This window comes from Rhinatrema bivittatum, chromosome 7, assembly GCF_901001135.1.
Source record: "Rhinatrema bivittatum chromosome 7, aRhiBiv1.1, whole genome shotgun sequence".
NCBI lineage: Eukaryota > Metazoa > Chordata > Amphibia > Gymnophiona > Rhinatrematidae > Rhinatrema > Rhinatrema bivittatum.
This window is the reverse complement of record NC_042621.1, coordinates 124,162,022-124,184,006: the sequence shown is the minus strand read 5'-3', so window position 1 is coordinate 124,184,006 and position 21,985 is coordinate 124,162,022. Positions and strand designations below refer to the sequence as shown.

The 21,985-nt window shown below is 42.8% G+C and overlaps 1 protein-coding gene across 1 annotated transcript in view; it reads left to right on the top strand.

The window, feature by feature from the left end:
- Positions 1 to 21,985, top strand: part of COL13A1 (collagen type XIII alpha 1 chain) — a 578,485-nt gene that overhangs the window by 445,274 nt on the left and 111,226 nt on the right. Inside the window, exons 33-37 of the mRNA XM_029610690.1 lie at positions 1,236 to 1,334; positions 7,170 to 7,214; positions 7,821 to 7,871; positions 12,661 to 12,687; positions 13,889 to 13,969. Coding sequence (XP_029466550.1) covers positions 1,236 to 1,334; positions 7,170 to 7,214; positions 7,821 to 7,871; positions 12,661 to 12,687; positions 13,889 to 13,969 — 303 coding nt within the window. The remainder of the gene's footprint in view (positions 1 to 1,235; positions 1,335 to 7,169; positions 7,215 to 7,820; positions 7,872 to 12,660; positions 12,688 to 13,888; positions 13,970 to 21,985) is intronic.

Genomic DNA, 21,985 nt, shown 5'->3' with positions numbered 1-21,985 from the left:
ATCTATTAACTGAATGAACTGGTGCATATAGGCACACAAATTATAAAATTGCCGCGTCCCTGGGAGCTGGCTGACAAATGTGCGCCCATGCACTGGTTTGAAAGTTATCGTCTAAGGGCTTCTAGTGCACACTAAAAATAATGTGCTGTGCAGAGAGGCCTTAATGTGCACATTAGAGACGACGCACTAAAGTTTGCATGTATGCTTATGTAAATAAAGCAATGTGTGCACATGAGGGCTTTTCCAAGCTCAAGGGAAATAGTGAGGTATGCTCGCTATACCCAGTATTTACCATGGGCATGATAAACACTAAAACTTTCTTTTGAACCAGTTAACTTTTTAATAGGCCTGTAAAGTCTTGAAATCCCCCCTTGCAAGCCAGCGAAAATGAAAGCGCTACTTAGCAGGGAGAATTTCCTGTCCCTGACCTTTCCTGTAAAGATTGTGCCAAACCTCTTCTCCCCCGCCATCCCCCACGACAGGAATCCCACTGCCTTTGCCCAAACCACCACCACCACCAAGAATGACATGAGCCCCCTCTGGGGGCATCAGGAAGATGGCAGGCATCGAAGCCCTAGTGATGGACTCCCTCTGGAACTCATCCCAAGAGGCCCATGTGCCCAATAGTCCTGTCCCTCCCCCAAGCAGGGTTCCTCTTCTTACCACATCCAACAATTCACAGCAAAGTAGCACGATAAGTCAGCCAGCAGCATTTTTTAAGTCAGCAGCAGGGCAATAGGGATCTCTCCACTTGCAGGCTCAGACCTTTACTGGGCCCATTGTGGGTAGAAAGGGGGTGCTGCTTGGGAAGAAGAAGAAGGCTACGGGGGCACATGGGCCCCTTGATTGGGTTTTGAGAAGGAGAATGTCCTTGAGGGTTGACAACATTCGTGGCTGGGGGGGGGGGGGGGGGGGGGGAGGGGAGGGGCGGGGAGAGGTGGTAGGAGGGAGATACCTTGCAAAAAAGAGAGAGGGCAGCACTATTGGTTTGTACAGGGGATTTGCCAGCAGCCAGCATGTCTGTTCCACTTATTTATGTTAATATCCACTTTAGTACCGAGGCCATGGCTTTTGAAAGAAAAATTTAAGGAGGGTACACTGAAACTATCATAGGTGTTGGAATGGCGTGGACGACGTAGGTCATTGCTCATGGAATACTATCCTTCTTGTATTTGCTTTTTCAGTAATGTGATTTGTGACTCCCAAGTGCTGAGCTTTTCTTGTTTATTCTGTAGGGTCTTGATGGTCCATCTGGGGAAAAAGGAGAGCAAGGAGACCCAGGGATGCCGGGCGCTGTAGGGATGCCAGGTCCAATAGGACTTCCCGGATTTACAGTAAGAATGCAGAAGCAGTAATATGTTTCCATCCTGTTAGTCATCCAAATACTAGCTTCTGCTGAAAGAAAATTGTATCGGTTGTGGAATGAACATTATGAGCAGGATTTGTTACAAGAGAATCAGTCCTCTGTTAAAACATGCAGTCCAATGCGGCAATATTTTTAGGCTTCAAAATGGATCGATTTTAGAGTATTTGCCAACTTCCCCACTTCACAGGAAAGACTCTCTTCTGTTTTGGAAAAGGGTGATCATATTTCAGTTTCTCCTTTCTATCCACTCACTCCAATATATTTTGTTAGAATTTTGAAGATCACCTTCTTTTTACCTCCAAATCTTATTATGGAGCTCTTTGAAATGGCTTGTACCTGTATTTTTCAGGGATGCCACTCCTAGCTCACAAATAGTACTGTGGGGAGAAGCTGATTTCCAGATTTCAATCATATATATAAATTCTAGCAGCTATTTCAAGGAGCACCAAAAATTTGGTTTGAAGAATATTTTACTTCAGTCTCCAACAGCCCAACACTGGAACCTTTAACTGGCCCCCGGAAGAGTAGCAGAAAAAATAGAGGGAAACTAGAGCATTAAGCAACAATAAACTATGAGCAGCAGATCTATCTTGAACAAAAAATCATTTAAAGGCAGGTGTCAGCAAGCCAGACAGCATATCCTGCCATAGTAGGCAAGGACTGCCTGAACAGCTCAATCATCCACCCGCAAGTTTGGTGAATACATTATTTATGCCAGTCTCCAAAACAAAGATGCGCACCCATGTGTGTGGTACATGAGCGCATATCTTTTGGCCCTGCCCTGAAACACCCATTCCCCGCCCACATTCCACCCCTTCTTTCCCCGATGTGAGATATGCGTGCATCGGCACTTGTACACGTATGTGGCAGATTTCTAAAATCAGGTGGACACATGCATGTGCTAGATGCACGTGCATCTCCTAGTTTTTGCGCACGTTTTGCCATGAAAATTCACCTTTAAGGCTCTAGCATATATGCTAAACTGGTCTCAGAAGATGTTAGCACAGGGGTAGGCAACTCCAGTCCTCAAGTTCCTAAACCAATTACTTTTTCAGAATATCCCCAGTGAAAATGTATGACATACTTCGTGTGAAATCAAGGAATTCATTGCAAATATATCATGAAAACACAAAAGGCTTGGGGCACTTGAGTTATCTATCTCTGGGTTAGTGCAAACACACATATAAATGAAGAAATGTAACATGCAAATTAGGCTTTGCCGGGCATGTAGGAAATAGTATGGTATGGTCTTCTATACTCACTTTTTAGCATGCGCTCGCTAAGTCCTAAAATTGAACACATGCCTAAAATTTAACTTTACCTGCCAGTAGGGCCGATGCTATAATGTTCGCAGAAAGTGGGTGCTGACTTTTCAGCGTCTGCTTTCTTAATGCACGCATGGCGCCCGCAAGGGAGGGGTACCATGCAATATGTAAATTAGGGGGTCACGCTAGGAAGGAGGCGCTAGGGTCGCTTGCGCGACCTTAGCACCTCCTTGCTAACTCAACCCGCCGCTGCTGCCAGTTATGAAGACCAATGCCGGTTCGGCGGCCGTTTTCATTACTGGCAGATGGCCGGTTATGAAAACCGATGCCGAGTTTACCAGCATCGGTCTTCATAACCGACTGTACAGTACAGAACAGTACAGTACAGAACAGTACAGAAAAGCAGTTTTTTCTGCTTTTCTGTACTTCTTTTACCTGCACTCAGCTATTAACGTCTGCTCCAGGCAGGCGTTAATAGCTGAGCGATAAATGTGTGTCTGAGACGCACATTTATCTTTTTGCCTGCGGAGTGAATGAGTAATAGGCTCATTCACATGCATTTGCCTGTGATGAGCGCTATCTCATTCACTCTGCGTCGGACGCGCATTAATAGGCGCTAATCCCCCTATTGCATTAGGGGGTGGATTAGCGCCTATTTATCCCGCGTCCAACTGCGGGTTATACAATGCGCTTGGCTGAGTGCACTGTATTACATCGGCCCCACTGTAAAGATTTAGCATGCACACTTTGGGGCGGATTTTAAGAGCCCTGCTCGCCTAAATCCGCCCAAATCCGGGCGGATTTAGGCGAGCAGGGCCCTGCGCGCCGGTGAGCCTATTTTACATAGGCTCACCGGCGCGAGCAGACCCCGGGACTCGCGTAAGTCCCGGGGTTCTCCGAGGGGGGCGTGTCGGGGGCGGGCCCGAACCGCGCGGCGTTTAGGGGGCGTGCCGGGAGCGTTTCGGGGGCAGACCCGGAGGCGTGGTTACGGCCCGGGGCGGCCCGGGGGCGTGGCTGCGCCCTCCGGACCCGCCCCCAGGTCGCGTCCCGGCGCGCAGGAGGCCCGCTGACGCGCGGGGATTTACGCCTCCCAGAGGGAGGCGTAAATCCCCCGACAAAGGTAAGGGGGGGGCTTAGACAGGGCCGGGTGGGTGGGTTAGGGAGGGGAAGGTGAGGGGAGGGCAAAAGGAAGTTCCCTCCGAGGCCGCTCCGATTTCGGAGCGGCCTCGGAGGGAACGGGGGTAGGCTGCGCGGCTCGGCGCGTGCCGGCTATACAGAATTGATAGCCTTGCGCGCGCCGATCCAGGATTTTAGTGGATACGTGCGGCTCCGCGCGTATCTATTAAAATCCAGCGTACTTTTGCTTGCGCCTGATGCGCCAGCAAAAGTAGGCCTATTCGCATAGTTTGAAAATCTACCCCTTTAAGTTTAACCACAAGACTTTGAACTGTAGCACATCTTTCTGCACTCCTCTTTGGAAGTGAAAAATACATACATTAGTCCTTCCTCCCCAAATTTCACATTTATTAACAAAACAAAAATGACTTTTCAAAGAAAAGGTTAACACAAGACACATGATTTTTTAACATTGGGGGGTCTATTTACTAAGATGTGGTGTGCATTAATATGCAATGCTTACCACAGCTTCCATCATTTCTAATGTGACGCATTCACTAATAACACACAATAATATTGTTAACACATATTATTACCACATTCTGCTCCATAGTAAATGGACTCCAGTTGTGTACATTTCACAATGCATAAGGCACAATGGTTTTATTCTTTCTAATAAAGGGCCATTCCACAGGTTGCTATAGAATACCTTGATTTTGATGGTTATTCCTGGCTCTTGATGTGATTCATAAATTTGAAGACCATTGCAGGCATTCTGAGTCTTGACCCAGAACAATGGTCTGTGCAATGAGGGATTCTTTGAGGTCAGCACTTCTTTTTGAATGATTACAGAGCTCTTTTCAGAAAGCTTTGAGGCTCTTCCACACTGTGTCATCCTGCCATTGTAGCTCTAGTCAGAGCTGGCACTGCTTCAGGGGTCCACCTTCACCCACTCCTGGGTTTTCCAGGGGAACCTCCAGACATATGTTTTCAGGGCATCACTGGGGCTAAGACTAATTCTGGCTCCAATAAAATAGGGTGTTCATAGAGGGTAGATTTTTTGATGCTGGTGCCTTCCTTCGTGTCAGTGGGATGGATGTGCCAAGGCACCTTCTGATGCCAGTCTTTCTCCTTCTTGCAGATTGTCTTGGCTGTATGTCATGTGAGGGTATGGGTCAGTTGCCCTATATGTGTGTGTGGCACAACCTTCAGGATGATACCATTGGCCCACTGCTATGATTTGTCTACATTTCCTCCTCCTCTGTATCTTCTGCAACCTTGGCAGACATCTAAGGTGCATGCTTTTGGTCTGGTGTTTCCTCTCCTGGAAATCTCTTCTCATTTTTCACCTTTTCTTCTGGGGTCCAAATGCTCTCCTGCTTCTGCTTTCAGCACTGACAACCAGCTTCATGAGAAAGGCATACTTTTATACAGATTTGCAGCAAGGAAGCTAGGTTATGAGGAAAACAGGATTGTGCAAACTCAATTTAGCTAGTACATTCTATTTCCTGTAGTGATACCATGCTATTTAATGCACAGACACTATTAGTGCATAGAAGCTAACATTTTTTGGGGTAGCATGTACATTAATAGCACACCAAAGCTATTGAGTCTGTTTTGTAGCGCATGCACTAAAAAATTTAGTGCATTACCCATTAAGTGACATTGTAGCATGCACATTAAAATTAGAGATGTGCTTCAGGATCAAATTTTATATCGGGCTTCGTTTCGGGCCCACAGGAATTTCATTTTTCCCGCGGTTCGGGGGGTTTTTTGTTCGGGGGCCCTGATTTTTGCTTTAGTGCACACTAACTCCCAATAGTGCGCACTAACATGGCAGAATTAGTGCGCGCTAATTCTACCACATTAGTTCGTACTATCGGGAGTTAGTGCGCACTAATGGGAGTTAGTCGCACTAAAATGAAAATTAATTTTTTCCGAAATTTTGGAAAAAATTAAATCATTTTTTGGTTCTCCAGAACCATTCCGAATTAGGCAATTTCGTTGAAATTGCCTAATTCGGGAAAAATGACTGCACATCCATAATTAAAATTATTAGAGGTTGATTTTAAAAAAGAGTTGCTTGCACAAAAATGCCCACATACGCACACGACTCTATAGAAGGCTGCAATTTACACAGGTAAGTCTTCGTGCACATGTGAGGAATAAAGAGTCATGGGTGGGGAATGGGTATTTTGGGGCTAGGCCAACAGTTATGCACATAACTCTGTATTTTAAAACCAGAAACCATAGCACACGTAACTTTACTGTTACTCCTGATGAGGAGCAAGTCTATAGATCTCGAGTTTTAGGGCTTATAGAACAGGCTAAGGGTTCCGGATCAACTGGGTGGTGTGCAAAGTGAAGAACCAGAGGGGGTCTAAAAGACCGATATTAACTGGACAAACTGGTGAACTAACTGGGGATACTTGGAAAGTGCCTCGCACAAGCATGTTTTAAAATCTGCTTAAATACTCATGTAAAAGCCGGCAAAGCCCTTTGGAAGATCCGCACTAGCTGTGCTCGGGTAACCTCTTAAAATTAGGAGCTTACTTATGCATGGTTGGTGGGTTTTAAAACATACATGTACAAGTGCAAACACAATTAAAAATTCCAGCATGGGCGCTTATTTTAAAATTACTGTCTATAAGGTGAATTTTAAAAGCCCAGCATGCACCAAATTAGGAAGATGCACACACATAATAGGCTGGTGCACGCCAAGCAAATTTTAAAAGCTCCTGTGGTGCGCACATCTCACTTGTTTCCAAAAAGGGTTGTGATTTGGGTGGAGTCTTGGCATGGCATGGGCATTTCTGGGTGTGGCCAAGAGATGTGCATGTAAACACTTACGTGCCCAGGTGCACATCGAGGTCCCCTGCCGTGTAACTTTACTTCTGCTAAGGATGAAGTGTAAGTTTAAAAAAGTTAAAAAAATAGAAAGACCTGAGAGGTTTAAGGAGTATAGACCAAATGAGGGAAATGCAGGCTATCAAACTAGGGGGTTGGCAGGACCTAGCTGGTAACTTGGCGAACTGGTGAATAAACTGGTAAAACTGTGAATGGCATTGGTGCATGCCCATTCAAAAATCCCCCGACTTATGCGGCAGAAGCGGGATTTTGCACGTGCCTACTTAAAACCCGGGCTCACATGTGAACGCGGCCAGGCTATTTTATAACATGCTTGAGTGTTATAAAATGGCTGCGTCCCTGGGTGCGGGCTGACGCATGTGTGCCAACGTGCGCCCGCGCACCATCTTAGTGAGCACATGTTAAAAACTTTTTTGTGCAAGTTTTAGTACATAGACACTAAATTTTTTGCACATGGAGATTTGTGAAATTACTGTGATTCTGTGACGTATATATTGATGTAGCAGCAATTATGAATCTAGCTATGGCATGATAATTTTGTTTTGTATCTGCAGGGAGAAAAAGGAGATGTTGGAGAAAAAGGAAATCCAGGGGACTCCGTAAGTAATAGCTAAGCATAATGCATTGCTTACATGAGAGAGACCTTAAGAAGAATCTTGGCACTAGAAGTGAATGATATAAATATTGGTACCCTGTAGTCTACTTTGGGACTGTTTGAACGAGATAGTTGCATGCTCTTGGAAAGTGCTTGACTGTTCTGCACTTTATTTCCAAAAGTCAGCAAAATAACTACTAAAGCAATTGGCCTAGTTGCATGATAATTTTGGTCACTTTTACATTCAAGCAGTACCCGTTCTAATAAAGATTCACACTTAGAAGAAAAGTGTGCAAATAGTTGAGATGCATAGTCAACCCAGTCTCTTTCCTTCTTTGTGGACAAAAGATTTCTTTTGTGTTATAATATTTGGTTACAATAATCATGAACTAAGGGGTAAATTTTGAATGGTGTACTTAACGGGCACTCTGCATGCCTATTTTTTAGCCTGCACAAATCCAGCTGATTTTCAGACATAAGCTATCCACACTCACTATGTTTGAATATCAGCATGTCTAAGATAAAAGCCCAACTCATTCAGTTCCTTGTACATTTGCTTTGCTCAGTTTGAAACTAGCACCTTTGATCTTACTTTTTCATTTTATTTTAGGTGACTGGGCCTGCAGGCTCCCCTGGATCAGATGGTGTTCCTGGACCTGCGGTGAGTTCTTTTTTTTTTTTTTCTTCCCTTTTTCCCCTCTTTAAAACTATGCACACCACAGACAATGTGTCTGGGCATTGTTCTTCATGGTCAGTGGCCAGGGAGAAAGGGGCACAGTAGCAGCAGACAGAAGACATGAATTTGATTCTACTGTGCCAGAGTGCACAGGCCTCTACAGCAGGAGCCACAAACCTTGCCCACATGTGGTGAGTTCCGATTATAAACACATATCAAAGAGAGACAGGAAGAAGTGGGATAGGTTTTTAAGTAAATTCCAAAATAATTTCTTTGTCCCAAAAATTTGCTCCTGGTCCTTTGGATTTCTAGCTCGATAGTAATCAACGTTACAGGGCTACAACACCATGAACCTTCATTCACAACTACTCAGGGTATCTCCCCCTGGTGTATAATTCCCCACATGGCACAGGCATTATTGTAGAATCAACAAAAAAGAGCACTCAATAGGTCCTGTGATAATCCATGAACTAAACGAAAAAAGGCAGCTCTTATGTATTTACTAGTATCGTGGCTCAAAATAAATATATTCTAGATACAGTATATAGCACTGCTCCCAGCTTTATGTAAACGCCGCATCAGCAAGCCTATCGACGTGTTCAATCTAAAGGACCTGAACTGTCCAGTCTGCACATCATTTGCGGCTTGATAGCTGTAGACTACAGCTGTAGACTACAGTTGTATCTAGAATATATTTATTTTGAGCCATGATACTAATAAATACATAAGAGGTGCCTTTTCTCGTTTGGTTACAGGCATTATTGTGACAGTTCTTGGCCAGAATCCACAACCTGTGGCTCCTTCTGGAACATAGTATATGCTCACACTGAGGTCCATATTCAGTAAGTCAGTGAGCGGATAAGTTAGCTAGATAGCTGGTCCAGGATGTTCAGCAGGTTAAACTTCCCACTGAGTACACTCGTCTAAAGTTAAATGGCTATATTTTCCAACTCACATTATGCGAAAAGCACCATAACGCATGGTGCGATGCTAATTTTTAAAAGGAAAGAGAGAGAGAGAGAGACTAGCTATAAGGCTTGTCTAGTAGTTAGCTATTTATATCTATACAGGAGGCCCACCTAGTAACTCGAAGTGAGGTTTAGGTAGTAGTAGGGGTTAGGGGCCAGTTTGACATGCAGAGTGAGATGCAGAACAGAACAGTACACTCTTGTGAAGATTTGATGTTCTTTGGAGTGAGGAAACTCACACAAAGATGAGATTTGTACAATGTTCTCTCCACCTAACTTGATGGACTTTCTACCTGGGTAACATCAGGCTAGGTGGAGAGAACATTGTATAGTAGGAACTGCAATAATTGTGTGCGGTAATACCTATGCGAAGCGCTAAAATAGCACACATTGCGATAAATAGGCTATTATCGCATGGGATAGTTTGATGAGTCTAGCCCTATGTTTGAATATAACCAGTTAAGTTTCAAAGTTATCTGGCCGGATATCCTGCCAATTAACCAAAGTATATCCAAAGATATCCAGTTAAGTGGCCTGATTTCTGTCCCCCACCCCAAGATGTCATACATGGTCCAGCCAGGCCACATATTCTCCCCACCCCCACAAACCCCTCTGATGTTAAAAAATATATAAAATGCTCAGGTAGGCACCCTCTGTCCCATCCCCCTTCTCATTTGTATTTTAGTTTAAACATTGGCTCTTTCCTGCTACCCCCCACCCACAATCGCTGTAAACCTTGGATGCTTCCCACCCCACAAAGTGAAGACTGTTAGATTCCTCATGGAAATAGATCTGATGAGGCTGGGTCAGACAACATCTGAGCTCAGTCCTTCCCCTCCTTCCTTTAGACTAGATGTTCTCTAAGAGTCTGAGAGTATTGGTTGCTTGTCCACAGTATGTATGGCACAGCCTCGTAAATTAAGCCATCACCTGTTCAGTAGAACAGTGGGGTACATCTGGGAGTTTGCATAGCCATTGGACCTGGAAAGGAATCAGAGATGAGTAAGTTGTATTTGGAGCACATGCATCCTGTTTGCTGCCATTAGAAAAGTGAGGCTCTTCTACAGTAAGGCTTTTATCCTGCAATTCCACTGCCCTGTAATCTATTAATGGTCCTCCAAGACTCTTACCTTTATAAAAGATCCAGGTCCAATTTGTCCACACCCTTTCCCAAAGGTCTCACACTTGCAAGGCTCCCAAGCCTTCTTAAAACTTCTCCACCCACAAGGTCTGTAACCTCCTTCTGGCTCCATAGACAGAGAGGAGCCTATAAGACAACCCTAGACTTGATGTATGTTACTACGTTATGTGCTTGTAATGAAGTTAACTCACTAGCTTGTCCCTGATATACTGTTTATTCTGTATCCATGGACTCTGGAAGGCTGACTATGATGTTGGTACCCAACATTTCAGTAAGGCTGCTCTTCTAGTGTGACATGAATGGCACACACATTCTTCAGATGAGCAAAGCAGACTTTTATCAGAGGCCCCATTTAATGTCCTGCTAGCAATGTTTCACTTGTACTATTACCCTACAGGGTAACAGTAAGGCGAATGACCTTCAATGCAATTTGTTTCTAAATGCTATTTAACATTCAGGTGGAAAAAGCATTGACACAATGAAGTGAATATTCAAAAGGATTTGTCTAAATAAACTCAAACTTTGCCAGACAAACCTGGCTTTTAACTATATTCTCCCACTGACCGACCAAGGTTTAGCCAGATAAACCACCGCCATGCCCTCTGTTTATCCCATGCCTTCTATTTAGAGTTGCAACCGCCACTCCATGCAGGTTACTCCCATGCAGACATGATACTCCAAACGTTACCACAGGTTGCCCCATTTCTTCATTTCCATCCCCTAGTTATTTAGTACAGTTGTAATCCACTTTGGACAACTTTTGTTGAATATAAGTTTTTAAATAAAAAAAAATAACATTTTGGATCCTATGTGTTTATCCCATGCCTTTTAGAATTCCATTACCATTCTTGTCTTCACCACATCTTCTGGGAGGGTATTCCATACATCCATCAGCCATCACTCTTTCTATGAAAAAAGATTTCCTGACATCATTTCTGAGTCTTATCCCCTTAGAGCCTCATATCATGACCTCTAGTTCTACAGCTTCCTTTCCACTGGAAAAGGTTTGATTCTTGTATCCTTCAGGAATTTGAAAGTCTGTATCATATCCCCCCTATCTCTCCTCTTTTCTGTACATATTCATATACATATTTAGGTCCTGCAGTCTCAACTCATATTTCTTTTGGTGCAGATTTTGCACCATTTTGGTTGCCTTTCTCTGGACCGTTTCTTTCCTATCCCTATCTTTTTTTGAGGTACGTTCTCCAGAACTGAACAGCGCTGTAGGTAAGGCCGCACCTGTACCTGGGCATTATCACTTCTTTTTTCTGCTGATTATGCCTCTTCTCCATGTAGCACAACAATCCCCTGGCCTGAGCCACAGCCTTGTCTTTTTAGTCAAAGCAAGACACAGAATCTTTTGCCAGAGGTCGTGGTCAAGGCGACTAGCAGGGCAGGTTTAAAAGAAGTTTGGATAAATTCTTGGAGGAAACCGCCATAAAACATCATTAGCCAAATAGACTTGGGAAAGTCAACACTATCCTTGGGAGTAAGTAACAAGAAATAGATCTACTTTGGGATCTGCCAGAGTCAGGATGCTGGGCTCAATGAAGCTTGATTTAGCTCAGTATGGCATTTCTTATGTTCTTATGGTAAACTGGTGAAAGTACACACGTATGCGGACACTTTTACCTGCAGTAAGTGGGTAATGCACACACATTAGCAGGTGTAAACATATGCAGGTAGTTTTCGAGGGATAACTTTCAAAGGGAAATTTTTCATTTGTGCTTTCCCTTTGAAAATTGATGTAAAGTCTGTGGGTAATTGCCCAAATTTGTTTATATTATTTGCTAATGTTTTGCAAAATATACAAGAAATTTTTAACAACGCTCTTGCTAACAATTTGTGGCAACCATTTATTGCACAGGACTTTTTATGTGCTTTAATACTGGATCGTGTTCTGCTAGAATATCAGTGAATGTGGATCAACATCAAGTAGTGCTATGGAAATGTTGAGTAGTTGTGGTAGTTGTAAAGTTCAATATGAGGCTTCAAGGGGATGGACTCAGGAGCAAGATCAGAAAATATTTCTTCACAGAAGGGGTGGTGGATACATGGACCAGCAGCCTGCCAGTGGAGGTGGTGGAGACAAAAACAAGAATGTAATTCAGGAAAGCCTGGGATAAACTCAAAGGATCCTTAGTTGCAAAGAAATGCGGAAAAAGCCAGAGATCAACTGGGGTTTACAGTATTGCGCCAGGAGTGATATTGTGCAGACGACATGGGCCTTATGATTTGTATGTACTGTCACATTCCATTTCTATGATAACTGCATTAAAATTAAGATTTATTTTAAAGTGAGAAGGCAGAAAATGGTAAATTTTGTTTCCCATATGAAAGGAATACTCCCTTTGCACTACTGACCCTTTCCTCACTGCTTCCTGTTCCACCCCTCACTCTTCTTATATGAATTCTATGATTTTTAACACATGACTCTAGACCCGTACCCCTAAATATTATCAAGTTAATATTAAAAACATTAGCAAAGTATTACTCTGAACCCATGCCATTCTATACTCTCTAATGTACAGATGTTCTAATATACGGTCCTTGTGCATTGCATATCATGTCCAAGAAAGCAGGCACAGCAGGATTATTTTCAGATGAATAGGAAATTTTATATTAGAATTACAGTATCATATTTTCCTTTGTTTCACTTGTACAGGGTCCCCCAGGTCTCCCAGGGCCTAAGGTAAGATTCCATAGCTTGAAACCATAACATAGTTCTAAAACTACAATTCTCACTCAAGACTGAACGAGTTTTCTAAAGTATTGGTAAGCATGACTTTTTTTTCTTTTTAATTGAAAACTGCATACATTTAGGATGTATTTGCCAATAGAGATGGGCCAAAAATCATGATCGCAAACCTCATCCAGAAATCTGGATATATATATCCATGGGCACAGATGATAAGAAGAACAAAGAAATTGGAGGGTCCTGCATGGGATTTATGCAGTGTCACTGAGAGTAAGGAGTTACTGCTCCATCTCCATAATTCCTTTCCCCACTGTCACCCTCGCTGTCGTTCCCAGAGACAGCATCCATACTTCCTGAAAGATCTTCAGGAGCATTTTTACAGCAATTTGTGTGCTGATACTTCTTCTGGAGTCCGTCTTCACAGGTTCTCCAAGTACAGTGCTCAGACCAGAATTTGGTACATCTGAATGATTCCCACAATGGGGCTGTCCTTTCAAGCATGCCGAGCTCCAGGAGAAATTCTGGATCTGCCTCTTTGGTGTCTTCAGGAAGTGGGGAGGTTGATGCAGAACCAATATCATTCTTCCATTTTCCCCATTTCTGAATGTGCTTGTTAACCTAAGTAACTAGAAGGTCGATATTCAGTGCTACTTAACCTGGCTAAGTTCAGACTTATCTGGCTAAGTGGTGTTTGAATATCCGGCTGTGTTGTGTGACCGCCACTTAAGCCAGATAAATCTGACCTTGGCCAGCTAAGTAGCACTGAATATTGACCTTCTAGTTACTTAGGTTAACAACTGTTTATTTGGCTTAGTGGTGGGTGGGACAGAGGCATTCTGGGGTGTGGCTACTTATCATCAGGCAGACTTAACCAGATAAGTGCAGATACTCAGCCATTTCCGCTATGTTAGCCGGATATGTTGGAGCTGGTAATAAGCAGGTCTAAAGTTAGCTGGATAAATGTTTCTAGCTAACTTTTAGATAGCTGGGTATATGCAGTGGCATGGCCGCACCACTGAATATCCCATCTAACTTAGCCGGATATGTTTATCTGGCTAACTTTCTCAGATGGATAGTGGCTGAATATCAGCCTCTATGGCTCTACCTTTCCTGTATTTTTCTACTTGAATCTATCAAATGGAATGTATTCTTTTTTGTGTTTTATATCTTTTGTTCTGATATAACTTATATTCAGGGAGAAGCAGGAATTGATGGTGCAAAAGGGGAGAAGGGCAACTCGGGTGACAAAGGAGACCGAGGTCCACTGGGATTGCCTGTAAGTATACAGAAAACCAAGATGGCCATAAAGCAGACACAATCCCCTACTTCGAATGTGTGGGATTCGAGTTTGAAATCTGCACTATGTAACACAAGGGGAGATCTGAAAACCATATTAAAGGCAGAGCCACCCTTAAGTAACCAACAAGAAGTGAAGCCTTTGCTATAATCTTTAATAATTAGATTTTTATGTGAAACTAGAAATGTTTTCATTATACACCACTTTCGACTTTCAGGAATTACTGCTCCTTTTATTGCTCATCTTTCCTCCTTAGTTAATATAGTAATAATTTGGATTTATACTGTGCCTTCATCCATTAGGATCCTAATGTGCTTTACAGTCCCATAATTCCTGAAATGTACATACAGCTATCTCTAGAATAAATGGCCTAATAGCATATTTCTTGCTCTTGGACCGTAGCAAAGTTTCCAGGGAGGGAGAGGAGACAGTATTTTCCTTAAGTTCTCAATTATAAGTGAGCAAACGGAGGCATGGGGAGATAAATGGCTTTGTCAAGAGTCAGAATAGTAATTCGTTCAGACATCCTAGAAGCTGTCCTGACTCATAGATCTGCTGTCCAACCAGAGGATCATATTTCCTCCCATCTAAAGAAAGTGAATATATTTGTTTTCAGAGTAGCTGTAATGAAACCAGAAATCCTGGGCAAACTGGATGTGCATTACCTAGCAGGCAATTAGTATGTGAATTGCTAAACTTGATATTAATAAGTGCCAGGTCTATCTTTAGACAGGTGTGAATGGTGCAACTCCACCAGGCCCCTCAGCTGGAGAGGCCCAATGGTAGTCGCACTGCGCAGGTGAAAAGGCAGCACTGTAGCGTGAGCTGGTAGGAGGAGGAGAGAACTGGATGAAGTGTGTGGGACCCATCTTTTATTTATTTACTTAAGCCCCCACTTTTTCATTGGTGGCTCAAGGCAAGTTATATTCAGGTACTGTAGATGTTTCCGTATCTCCAGGTGGCTCTCGATCTAAGAGGTCAATTTACTAAAGGTCTTCTCCCATTTTTTGGGGTCGGCGCGTGGTTCCCGGTGCACACACATGGACATACCTGTTTTATAACATGCGCGCGTCGGATGCTAATGTTAATAAAATATGTGTCCCGCGCGCACATGTGCGCCGGATTTTAATGTCCATGTGCTTAGAGGTCCATATTCAAAGGCATTTAGCCGGATAACTTGTGAGTCATTCGGTTAAATGCTGACTTTTGAATATTTTGGGTATTTCTCCAGCTAATGTTTACCTAGATCTCATTATCTGACTAAAATTTAGCTGGATAATATAGAGGTGTTCCTGGGGCATTTCTGGGCAGAGTAAGATTGGCTTAAGGATATTCAAAGTTAGTCAGATGACATATCCAGCTAACTCTGGTTGTGCTGTAGAGCAGTCCTAAAGTAAGACAGCCATCTATATTCAGTAGTGCGGCCATACCACTGAATATCCATCCAAAATTAGCCAGATAAGTTTATCCTCAGTTAACTTTGCATTCCGGCCAATGATTGAATATTACTCCCTTAAGGCCTAATTTTTAATCGCCGGTACACGTAAAAACCGGGAGATACATGAGTGGCTGGGTCACGCGTGCGCCGCAGGGATTTATAAAGGCCCGCGGCCACGCATGTATCTCCCAGTACATGCCGAAAACTGGCAGCCTAAAAAAGAGGCAGGCCGGGGCATGGCTGGGCCGGGTCAACGCCGTTAGGCACTGAACCGGTGAAGCGCGTGCCGGCAGCCAGCCGGCCCGCGCAACTTACTGCTGCTCTGGAGAGCAGGTAAGTTGCAAAATAAAAAAAAATTTCGGTTAGTTAGGGGGGTTTTAGGGGTCGAGGCGGATAGCGGAAAAATGAGGAAGGTTAGTTAGGGGGTTTAGGAAGTTCCCTCCCAGTCCGCTCCTTTATTGGAACAGACTGGGAGGGAACTGGGGAATAGCCTTGTCGCATTGGCGTGTGTTTCTTAAATAATTCCCCCCCCCCTTGTGCACGCGAGTTGGCACCCGTGCGCGCGTGCGGTTATAAAATCAGGCGCACATGTGCGTTTGGGTATCGAATTTTATAACATGCGCGTGGCACATGTAAATAGGATGGGAGCAATGAGACAATAGAGAGTGAAGTGGCAATATCCAAGGTCACAAGGAATGTCATTGGGATTTGAACCCTGGTTCTCAGCCCCATTGTGAGCACTTGGCTACACCTCCTCTCTTCTCCTTACCCCAGATCTCTACCGAAGTAGAAGCCCTTTGTGGGCCCAAGTGGTAGGCAAGCAGCAGATTTCAGTGAGTGTGGTGGAGCGGGACTCTGAAAATCCCTGCATTTCATCACCACACCAGATTCCGCTCCAGTCTAAAGACAGTCCTGATAACAGCCTATAAATGGAGAGGTTCGCTGAAAGAGAGTCTGAACGGTTATATCGTTAGTCAGAGGTTTATGTCAGTCAAAATAAACATTTGTTTAAAATCTCTCATTTATGAACAAAGAAAGTAAAAAAAAAAAAAAAAAGAAAAAATGTTTTGCTTTGGAATGGTTTGCATTTTTCTGCCTTGCTGGACTTTTGATGAGGATGGTTATGCTGCTCCCATAAACCGCATGTTTGTTTGTAGCTATGGTGTGGTGTTTGTGTTTGAACAGCAATATACCAAGTGACTTCAAAAATGTGGAATAACAGAATCATTGCTGGGGGAAATGTTTGCAATAGCACTCCAGACTTAGAGTGCTTGGAAATATATTTTGAAGTAAACTGAGAAGCTGTCAGTCTGTTTCTTCTTTTCCTTGGGCATCTTTCCAGAGGAGGAAGAGGCTTGCAATGCCTGGAGAAGAGTTGCCCATAACCGTCTCCTACTATCCCAACTATTGATTCTTCAAGAAAACTCTGTGGGAAAGCTTTTGCCACACTGCTTGTGTTGTACCAGTTCTGTAGGTAAATGAAAAATGTTGGTTTCCAGCACTTTCAAGCTGGCACCTTTCATGGAGATTAAGGAATTCTTTATTTAACAAAACAAATAATTAATATTGGAGTTTCGTGAAATCAAGACAAAGCCAGATCCTCATGGATTTTTTTTAATACCATGGAACTTGCCTATAATTCAGATTCTGTATATTAAGAACACCTCTTTATTATTTAATGATTCATTAATAATGATACAAATGACAGTGATCCATCAGTCATTCTATGTATTTTCACCTCCCCATTGAGGGAATCCTTAAATTAAGAGGATAATATTTGATACTGTTGAAATGCCCATACTCAGGACCCACAAGGAGGCTGATGTCCTAAAGTGGAAGATATTTTGTGCAAAAACCCGTTTTAAGAAAAAATATTTTGCAAAATGCCCGGAAACATGCAAAAAGCTAGATGTTTTGCTTGAAATTTTTGCAGACATGGACTTCATAGTAGTAAACTTTACTACATGTGAAAGTTTATTGAAATTGCCCAGTAACAAGCTGCTGTGAAGCAAAATCATGTAAAGCAACTCGTTACTGAGCAACTTTTAGAAGACAGCATGCTAAAAAGACTTTGTGGGCCTGTTTTTGCAAAAAAAAAAAAAAAAAAAGCTGCTTTAGAGGTGTAATTAATTTTTATAGCCAGCCCAGAGGAGCTGTGCATCATCTGAACTGGTGCGCAGATTTAAAGAGCTGTGCGGCCTTAAAGAGGTCTTGCCAGTCCATCTTCCCACTCAGTAATTTAAAAAATCCATGTAAGTGGCTCTCCCACCTCAGCTCCCAAAAAAAGTGACCAAACCGCATGGCTTAAGTCCCGCACTCTTATCCACCTCCCCAAAAAGTGTGAAAGCTCAGAATTGGTCCAACCCACTTGGCCCTCCCAAGTTTATGTCATAGCTGGGAGGAGATCTTCTGTGGGCAGGAGTGAGGCCCACTTGCTCCTGCCCCATCATTGCAATTTTCCAAAATGGAGCCAGCTGACCGGCTAACCCCATGCACGTGAAAAAAGGAGCTGAGTCAGAGTGCATCCAAGGCGGGATTTTCAAATTTAACATAATATTCAACCGCTGACTGGCTAACTTTGTACATATAATTAAAATATATGACCTAAATCTAACCATGTAAGTTTTGTGCACGTGGATATACTTGAATATTCAGCCGCATGTTTCACCAATTAAGTTCGACAAAATATCTGGACAAAGTTCACCGGTTAACTTTGTCTGCTCTGCCACCGCCACTCAATATCGAACCCTAAGACTTCTGCATTTATAATGTATCTAATATGGAAATACACACTTTCAGAAGAGGGAGCCTGTCACAGCATCAGCCAGTCAGCAGTGACTAAAACTAATTCCTGAGGGCTATAGAGCTAGGTTTTGGGACAAGATGTGGGAAAATTGACTTCATCATCCATGGTCTTGCTCCCACTAAACTGTGATTTATCATTTCTGAAGTCACTTGGCGTTTGAAGACCTATCCTTTTAAGTCTTATACCACCATACTGAACTCTATTTCATGCACTAATTATCGATTCAAGAAAAAACAACAATTCTCCCCAGAAACTATCTTCATACTGTAAGTGGTGATGGCTAAGCCCAAAATCCATTGTGCATTTTGCAAATCTAGCCTGTTTCTGGATCTCCATGCTGAGAGGGCTGACTGAAACCTTCTCATTTTTAACAGCAACTCACAGTTGCTACTGACAGAAGCCAGCTCTTTTTATAACTCTGTAAATTCAAAGAAACTATCTAGAACTACAAATGAACCTCCAATATATATTTTTTCTGTTACTGATTGGAAGAAGATTTAAAACAAAATGGAGAAAATATTTTTTCCCTCAATGCACAATTGTGCTCTGGAATTTATTTGCAGAGGATGTGGTCAAGGCATCTAGCTGAGGGGATTTTAAAGGGACTTGGACAAGTTCCTGGAGGAAAAGCCCATAAACTATTATTATCCAGGTGGACTTGGGGAAAACCGCCTCTTATCCCTAACCCTGAGCAACAAGGATTTGGATTTATTTACTTATTTATAAATTTACTTATTTATAAATTACAACATCCAAAGTTTTATGTGGTGTACTGAATCATATCTGAATGTCTTCCCCATGGTTAAAGACACTGATTCATTATTTCTGTTCTAGATAGGATGCTGGACTCGATGGATATATTGAAGGGCATAATATAAATTTAACAAATAAATACACATTTTTTATTCTTTATTTATAGAATAATATCATTAAAGTAAAATAATGTGAAACAATTACTACCCCTAACTAATTAAGCTAGATGTTTCACTTAGATGCAGTTCCAACACTGCTCTCTACATTAATGGTGGGGGTGGAAGGGAAATAGAACCAAAAGGTTACTAAGAGCCAAGAGTAACAGATAAGTATGTGAAAAAAAAAAGTGCGAAGCTTGCTGGGCAGACTGGATGGGCCGTTTGGTTTTTTTCTGCCATCATTTCTATGTTTCAATACCATAAGTATTAGTGGTAGAAAGATTGCAAGGACATCTTTTTTTTAATTATCTACTAATGCAACAAAATACTCCCCCAGTAGCAGAGAGTGACAAGACATGCATTCATTCCACAGCCAAACAATCCAAGCATATAAGCCAATAATGTTCCAATATTAATATACTCTACTGGCATCGGTTCAGAAAGCATGTTCCAAGCTCGTTTAAAATCTTTGGATAAAAGTTTCTTTTCCAATTTAGCATTTCTAGTCTAGCATTTGCAAATACTTAAATGAATAGGGGGTCGGTGGTCTTCCATCCAGAACCGCAGAATACCCAGTCTGGCAACCAATAGTGCAATATGTGCAAATTGTTGAAAACCTTTGGACAGGCCATCCATCCAAGCCATGCTGCCCATGATTAGTAATTCAGCTGTAAAGGGTGGCCTTACCTCCACAACTTGTTCTAATATAGAAAGCACACCTTTCCAATAATTTGACAAGCTACAATATATAAGAAAGCTATGCGTAAATCTGCCCTTAAAAAAGAACATTTTATACAGTTATCAGAATTTCGCAATCCCATTTTGAATACTTAAGTAACATCATAATATGTAAGATTTTTAAACTGTTTTCTTGAATTTTGGAGCCTTGCAAAATAGTATTTATGTTCCCAAATAAAGTTTCCATTTCTGTCACCTCAATATTAGTACCCAACTCTGTCAACCATTTTGTTGCCAGTACAGACAGTGCTTCATCGTTACATTTCTCTAATCTCATTTTATACCAATGAGCTAACCTGTATGACTTATTTACAGTTCAGGGAATCAGAGCAAAATGCATGAGAAGCATAGTGTTTGACAGTCAGAAGATAATGCCTAGTCTGTAGTGTTTAAAATGAAACTGCAAAACACGACAAATAAGGCTAATTTGTTTCATTCGGAGGGGCCCTGAACCGAATTGCCCCCCCCCCCCCCCCAAATGAAATGAACCTTATTTGTTTGTTTTGTTTTAAACTAATGAATCAGGCCTAGCCCTAGGCCTGAAGCTGGAGCCTGAAGCTGAAGCTGGACCTAGGCCTGAAGCTGGAGCCTCCTGCTTTGGGCCTTTGAGCCAAGGCCCAAAGCAGGAGCCACAGCCTATGCTGTAGTGCATCCCCAGGGCCTCAGTCTAGGCCCGAAGCTGGGACCTTACCTAGGCCCAAAGCAGGGGTCACAGCCTAGGCCTGAGCACAACCCCCGAAAGTTAGAAAAAAAACAAAAACTTACCTGATCTGTTGAGTATCCAATGAAGGCCAGGTCCCAATGCTGGGGCCTTGACCTTGGCCAGGGCCCAAACCCAGGCCCAACACTGCGACGCAACCCAGAGACTGGGTCAGAACACCTGGGCCTCAAACTAAGCTGGAGCCCGAGCCTAGGCCCGACACCGCAACACAACCCAGAGGCTGGGTCCCTTATGCTGGGGTCTAGGCCAGTAGACCGAAGCCTGAGCCTAGGCCTGACACTGTGACCCAACCCAGAGGCCTTGTTAGGGTTGCATTGCCGAGGCTTCAGCATTGGGACCCATCCTCTGGGTCGGGTCGCAGCTTCGGGACTAGGCTCGGACCAAGGTCACAGCATGCGGACCCAGCCTCTGGGTCAGGTCATGGCAAAGAGCCTGGAGCCAGGCAGCAGCGGCATCGGGTCTGGGTCCAGGCTCCAGCCTAGGCCAAAGCCTCAGCCTTGAGTAGACCCAGGCCGCAGCAACCTACTGCAGCCTCAGCCTAAGCAAGTCTGACGCTTTGGCTGGTGGTTCCCCACTGGATTGGGTAAGTGGGGGCTGGGGGGGATCCTGGCCCTGGCAGTTTTCTGGGAGGGAGGGTTTGATTTCATTTTTTGGCTGTTTTTTTTGAGGGGTGTGTTATTGCTTATTCGATTTTTCACCCGAATAAAACGAATCAATCAATTCACGAACTGAAATTTGTGGGAAAAAAACCTCCAGAACATGAACCAAATAAAATACATTTTTTCCCTTGCACATCCCTGCTCTATAGATAAGAGTAAAAATGTTTATTGGGAAGATAAGTCTTTGTTCAATTGTTCAAATGAAAAAAACAGTATCTATTGCCAGGCAATATAAATCAGAAATTTTACTGATGCCTAAATTATGCCAATTATGAAAAATACTGTTCTAATAAATAAATCTTATATTCTTATGTTGTTATAACAGTGGCATTCATTATCACTTGGACATTTTTAATTTAATCTAATTTGAATTTCACTTCACTGCTAATGTTCAAATTCATAGTTATGGAACAGGTTCTTCCTTTTGTTAAAGAACAAAGCACATTTATATTGCTTTGAAATTGCAATGGGAGTAGGCAACTCTGGTCCTGGTTTTCAGATATCCATAGTGAATATGCTTGAGTTCTATTTGCATAAGCTTCCTCCGATGTATTCAAATGTAACTCATGTATATTCATTGTGGATAGCCTGAAAACCAGCCCTATTTGTGGCCCTCCAAGAATAACCTAAACACTGGCTCAGAGATTCCTGAGCTTCCCTCTTGTTCAGTGAATAAGAGAAGGGCAGGTAAACTGCATCCTTAATAATATTTTAACCAGAGC